Source organism: Tachypleus tridentatus, chromosome 7 (genome assembly GCF_004210375.1).
Source record: "Tachypleus tridentatus isolate NWPU-2018 chromosome 7, ASM421037v1, whole genome shotgun sequence".
Lineage (NCBI taxonomy): Eukaryota > Metazoa > Arthropoda > Merostomata > Xiphosura > Limulidae > Tachypleus > Tachypleus tridentatus.
Window position 1 is genome coordinate 75240126 of NC_134831.1, and position 7304 is coordinate 75247429.

At 32.4% G+C, this 7304-nt stretch overlaps 1 protein-coding gene across 2 annotated transcripts in view; it reads right to left on the bottom strand.

Moving 5' to 3' along the window:
* Positions 1-5885, bottom strand: part of LOC143255997 (uncharacterized) — a 31118-nt gene extending 25233 nt beyond the window's left edge. For both annotated transcript variants that reach the window (XM_076512516.1, XM_076512515.1), the window contains exons 1-2: positions 5778-5885; positions 5480-5603 (exon numbers count right to left, since the gene is read on the bottom strand). In XM_076512516.1, coding sequence (XP_076368631.1) covers positions 5480-5596 — 117 coding nt within the window. In that variant the 5' untranslated portion in view covers positions 5597-5603; positions 5778-5885. The remainder of the gene's footprint in view (positions 1-5479; positions 5604-5777) is intronic.
* Positions 5886-7304: the final 1419 nt, after the last annotated feature.

A 7304-nucleotide genomic window follows, 5' to 3' on the forward strand; every position in this document is an offset into this window, starting at 1 on the left:
TTAATATCATAAAAGATACAACTTAGTAAATGCAGAACATTTTAGCGAGAGCCCTTTGCAATACTAAGGGTAATAAAATCCACAACAAGAATTTTTTTCTTTAAGTCATCTCCCCTATAAACACCACAGCCCTAATAAAAATTTAAAATGTAAATCAATCCTTTACTTTCAGGAAGTCATCAACTTTTGTCTTAAACTTCAGTTTTATTTTCCACTACTGCCAATGATAATTCAATCCACAAGCTAATAAACCTGCCATTAAAATAATTGGACCCAAGTAATTTATTAAAAAATATTTAAACTTATGTGTTCTCCTCCTATTGTTTTCCTAGTACTTCAGAATAAAACACAAAGAAATAAGAGACATGAAAAGGTTTAGTACACTAGTGATCTCCTGGATAATATCATAAACTCTAATAAAATCACTTTTTATCCCAATTTACTCCTGAAGCAATACATTAATAAACCTTTCACTATTCCTATAAGAATAGAAGCATTTGTGCAAGATCCTCAAAATTGTTCTGCTTGAAGAGTAAATAAAATCAAAATTAAGGGTAACAAATAGTTATTATTTGTTGCTTTTGAAGTTTATATATCATCCAGTGTTGTAATTTACAGAGTGCATAATTCTGCTCAAAATTCATGGCATGTATGTGTTGTACTAATATCATGACAGTACATATTACACTATTAAGCATCCTTTAAGTGACAATATTTTAGAGTCTACTGATTGACTGACAGACAACACAGGAAATAACAATTCTAACCCTAGAGTCATCTTATATTAATCTTCCTTTGAACTCTTTCAAATTAAGTCAATATAATTTCTTAGCTAAGGAGACCAAAAATGTACATAATATATATATTCCAGGCAAGCCCTATACAATGTTTTGTTTAGATATAAAGACAGCTCTTGGCTTGTGATACACAAGTTTATATACATTCCCCGAAATATAGTTACTTTTTTACTAGCAACATTATTATGCAAAGATCCTTTTCTTTAGTCACACTACTGAGTTGTTTTTCATGGATATTAATTAAATGTGTGACTCAAATTACAATAACCCAAATGCATTACCTTGCAGCACTTCCTTTAACTAAAGAACTATCTTACCAGTTGATCTAATGAATGTAGGCAGTAAAGTTTACTAATATAATTATTATGTTCATATCATCACCATTAGTACAAATACAAAAAAGCAGAGGTCTGTTGCGTTCAGCAACTCTACTGTAAGTAACAAGGGTACAGTTTGACTGGACTCTATTAATAACCATTATTTACTTTCTCTTATCCAATTATTCTTCATTTCACTTAAGTACAGTCCTTTCCAAACCCCTACCTATATGATTTTTTTTTAGTTTTGTTCTGTGTGTACTTTACTAAAAGTAAAGATTATTAAAATCAAGATACTCCAAGTCCACCCTTTACCATCATCTATATAATAAATAACATTCTAAAAAGAAGTACAGATCAATAAGAAAGAATGTCTCTTAAACGATTTGATATTGACTTCCTTTGATGATACTATATTTTACTAAATTATTCTATATAGCTTCTTTAATCAGGTTCTCTTAAATATTTTCCTTTACAGAAATAAAGCTTATGGCCCATAATTTCATGGTAATTTTTATCATGATATTTGAAAATAGCATCTGCTACAGGAGCTTTTTCACATCTCAAATCTACTGCTTTACCAAATTAAATTAAATGGCCTTCATATTTCTTCATTGATCTCCTTTAAAAAAATCTGTGTAAATATTGTCTAGCCTTTGTGGTATATCCACATTTATTCTATGAACTTTTCTACTGAGCCTCCAAAAATTAATATCCACATAATTAAGAGCAAACCAAAATTTCCCACAGAATGCTCAGTGTCAAGAAGCAGGAATACTGCAAAACTCTTTTCTTTTAAACTATACCAAAATCCCTTACTTTAAATCCACCAATTACAATAGGAGGTAAAAACAAATTGTTTTGTTCACAATGGAAGAAAACTCTTCATTACACCTCACATACACTTACAAAACTCATGCAAGACTTTTGCAAATCCACCATTGATAACCTGGAAAAGAAAATTGCTGTTACAAATTCCAAGAAAACACAATGTGTTCCGTTGAACAACAAAACCTTGATGCATTTCTGAACAAACCAGTCAAGCCTTTTGAAAATAATGTGAAAAACAACAACAAAAAATACATCATTATCTTTCACATAAGGACAAAGGTTTCTCTAATCAAAGCCACAATTTCTGTTTACAAGGAAGTATTAACTTTAAACAAATTCATACTAGTACCCTAACAACTTGTCTGGCAGTTTATTCCAGCCACACCAATCAAGAGGCAATCATCAGTTAACCACCAGAGATATTTTGTGTCTCTTCTCTGTATTATTTTTCATCTAACTTACACTGTATAGTCAGAAACACAGAGTTGAGAAGACAAACAATACTGACATCATCATCTGACTTGTTTATCTCCACTTATGATTCCTGGTGTAATCAGTGCAGGAAAATTGTATTATTAACAGATGGTGTGAGTTTGTTGACATGTTCCATGTGCTTATATGTGTCATGTGACCACTTTAAGATGTATGCTAATGGAGTAATTTGTTGGAGTGTGAGATAATAACACATTTAGCTACAGCAGAATTGCTTCCATGTTACTGACATTTACAAAACCTATACCCAGTTTTCATGCTGGAATATTTATTCTTTAACTGTTTTATTGTTTCACCTCTTATGAAATATTGTGGCATTTCCTGTCTCTAGGCATTCAAACAAATGTGTATGAATCAACAAAGACTTTAACCACTTCACATATTCTTATTGGCATTGTGACAAACATGCTTTAGAGAATGAACCATATATCATATTTATTATAGGCAGCAGTGTATCCCATTTAAATGTGTGTATTTCAGCAAAAAACATGTTGATCTCTGTTCTGTTATGTGACAAAAATAAAGATGCATTTGTCTCAGCTGGTTATCTTGGAATTAACAAATTCTACAAGCTTCCACTTGGTAGTGTGTATTATCCATTATGCTAAACCATCAGATTCAAGGTGATAAGACACTATGCAATTCCATCACACACAAACACTTTACAGAACTTAAAATATATCTAACTATTGATATCATTTAACCGATCTGTATGAATTTCTTCAGAAGTGCCAAATTTGGATATCCAGTGTTTTACCGATATAGCAACATACTGGAGTATAACCCAATGCTCAGGGACATAGTCAGTGAAAGCCAGCAAATATAATGATCATCTCATTCAGTTTCCAGGAGAAGACCAGCAATATCCAAGGCTATTTTCTGCTGTAGTCTCTCCATAAGTAGTTGTTTCCTCTGGGTAGTACACACCAAACAACATTTACTCCACCAGTTAATGTCATAAAAAAGCCACTCTTTATATTCTTCAGCCTCTGCTAGCCATGCTTCATCTTGTTGCAGGTTAAAGAGCACCCATGCTAGATCATGCTCTTACCAAACTCTTGAAGCAATAATTATGCTTATGGAATCTCCTACCACATTGTTTAATATTACTTTGGTAGACACGGCTTTAACTACCATGTTGTGTTTATGGTTGGATCATTCAATGAATCAAGGTCTAACTGCATAGCCATGAGCCCAAACAGAGTGTTACAACATTCATAAACCTGCAATGTTATGCTACAATGGTAAAGTAATTCCTTCTCAATGTTTAAAACTCACAAGCCACTGAGCTTTCTACCTCAGAGGTAGGGTCATCAATCTTTCATGGATGATATATAGTAAAACTTGTCTAAGCCGGAAACTCCACAGGGTGGAAACCTGTACAAGCCGGTTTATCCCATTACAAAAACGAAACAGTTGAAATTGGACACTTTCTTCAAATAAATTTGATTAAGACTTTGTGTACTTATGTATATTTTGAATGTCTATTTTTGTTCTTATTCTAATAAATATAGCATAAACAGTATAATAACTTTATTAACAAATGTCTTATTTCCCTTGAGTCAAGCAAGTATAACGTTCTGCTCAAAAATTATATACAGGGTGTTCGGAAAGTCACTGTGCATTTATATATTTATTAATAGATAAAACTGCAGAGTGACTTTCCGAACACCCTGTATAATTAAAGTTATGCATGTTCACTGTCTAAGCCAGAAATTTTATTCGGTCCCGTGCGATTCCGCCTTAGACAGGTTTTACTGCACTTGCAAGCAGTTCCTTTTTCACTGTGTAGTATCTGCATTAAGGAGTTATAAATGTATGTGTAGCATACATATTTAGAAGTTAATATATCATTAAAGGATAAAAAGAGATCTTTTGGTCCATCTAAATCATCCCATCCACTGAATTAAACTAAACACCAAAAACTCAAAGCCAATCCTCATCATTCAAGCATTTATCAAGCTTTCCCTTAAACTAACTGCATCTGCTATATCTACAAAAATAAAGTAAATTGTATACATCTTGTTTCATTGTGGATTGTGGCCATTTAAGCACTATTATAATATTTGACTCTATCTTTACCATAACAAGGTCAAAAATCTCCATTTAGCGTTGACCCCCGCTAGTACAGTGGTAACTCTACCGATTTGCAACGCTAAAATCAGGGGTTCAATTCCCCTTGCTGGGCTCAGCAGATAGTAGTCCAATGTAGCTTTTCTCTAAGAAAACACAAACACACCATTTGGCATTAGATACCAACTTTTATGTTTGCAGATTTTTACTTCTTACATATTCAATATACTGAAATGGTTGGGGTACAATTATTTGTTTATTTCTTTCTGGATGGTTATGCCACTCCCAGTTAGTTTATATTAATTTGTTTTACACAACTAATAAGTACAAGGGATATCTCCTGTTAGAAATTCTGATTCTTCAATTTAAACACATTTTTGTGATCTGAGTACATGAATATCTTGCACTGAAAAAAGGTTATTACACACATTACTCAGACACAATAACGCAATGCTGAAATGTACTGCTGGTACATTCTTTTTCATTGCAGCCTTATATCAGATGTGATTCTTGCTGATTTGTAAATTTAAAATAATGTTAATATAATTTATTCACCCCTCTAATTTTGCTATGTTAGATTCAAGAACAAGTTATCCATAATGTTTTACACTTCATATTCTTTTAAAGTAATTTATTTTAATAAAAGTATCCTGATAATTCTATATTTAAGTATTTAAAACCCCACTGAATACAAACTGATTGATATCACTTTTGTATTTCCTCATAAAAATAATTTGCTTCTGTAATGATTATTTGAGATTTGTTTCAGACAGACTCGTATGTTATTAGCAATACAAGAAATCACGCTGTTACGCTTGAAGTCACATTGTTGAATTATTACACAGCAAATAAACCAACAACAACAACAAACATTATACTTCATAGATCTGCTATATTATTACAACAAATTACATGAAAACTACTTTTCAGTTATTTTAGAATAAGGCTTCTACTCAAACAATAACTTACTCGTTTTAACCTCAGTTCTTCAACAACCTCCAGCAAGTGGTTCTCAAATGATAAAATATCAAACTGTGTGTTTTGACTACAGCTATCACCACTTCCACCTCGACCATTTTCAAGCATCTCAAATCTAAATATAATAGTTCAAAGAAGTATAGACAAATAAATATAAGTATCTTCAGAATTAATCTGTTCAAATCAAAACCATTTTATAAGTTATTCATTGGTTGAAATATCTCACAGACATCTGGAACTTTGTGGATAATATCTAGAAACTCTGAAGTAATCTTAAAAAATCACTTACTTTTAATTCACTGTTTCAAATTTCTATGCTCCCCTAAAGCTCTGTGGGAACTCAGCAGACTTATGACGCTAAAAATCGGGTTTCCAAACTGATGGTGGTCACTTCGCAGATAGCATATTGTTCACGTTTGCGCTTCACAATAATTAATCTTAGCGTTAATTTTTATCTACGATTTCTTAAATTCTGACTCGTTCAGGGTTTCAACCTGAAATTTTTGAGCCTTGTTAGTACTTTTAAACCAATTTTCTTCCAACTGAGCTATAACTTAGCGTTAGAACAGAAGTCTTTTTAACACTTCAGCGTTAAAAAATCTTTTGAAACTTCATGGATCAAAATATTCTATTCCTACCCTTATACATTCCTATTATTTTAAATCCCCTGCTGGGACAGCGGTAAGTCATTGGATTTAAAACGCTAAAATCAGAGGTTCGATCCCCCTTGATCGACACAGCAGATATCCCGATGTGGGTTTGCTATAAGAAAAACATAACACACACTAATATTTTACTTAACTCTAATGAACTTTGAAGTAAAGTGCAAAATATTATATTTTGCTATGACGTGAAAAAGAAAGTAGTATTGTTTTATTCCTTTATTTATGAATTTTGAGCAAAGTTATACGAGAACTATCTGTGCTAGCCGTCCTTAATTTAGTAGTTTAAGACCAGAGGGAAGGCAGCTAGTCATCCCTACCCACCGCCAATTCTTGGGCTACTCTTTTACCAACGAATAGAGGGATTGACCGTTACATTATAACGCCCCCAGGCTGAAAGGGCAAGCATGTTTGGTGCGACTGCGATTCAAACTCACGACCCTCAGATTACGAGTCGAACGCTTTAACCCACCTGTCTATGCCGAACCATGTAAATAGTAAAACACATATTTTACACAGCATTTTACATTTTAATGATAAAAATAATTATACTAAAGTTCTAGAAAGTTCTTTGTAATTTTATTATATATATATATGATCCTTAGAAATGTGAGAATATTTTGGCATAACTGAAATATTGGCTTAGTGAGATACGAAACAAAAGCTAACGTTAGCACATGTTTAGTATTAGGTTCATGTATGTGTTATGGCAGTGTATTTGATTAGGTAGGACTGCAGCAACACGTTGCAATCTTAGGTCAAAACCTAAAATGTTAACTTATAGTCATATAAGTTAACATTTTCAAAATTAATATATTTAACTTTAAAGCATGAACTATAATGTTTAAAAGTACTAGTACAGACTAGAGTCCTAAACTTCTTGATAAATGTTATTATATTTTGCTTTTACGAAGATTTAAGAAGTGTTTCACTTCTTGAACAGTTGATAAATGGAAACGAGATTAAACAAGATGACTAGATTAATTTGGAGTTGGTTAATAAAAATTAAGAAGTTTAAAACATGATAAGGTTTCTGGGCCAGATATTTACTTAAGGGTTTTGAAGGGTCATAATGATTGAATATGTGAGCCACTTAGTACTATTTTTGTCAGTCCTTGAATAATGTGCGGTTACCAGAGGTTGGGAAATAACGC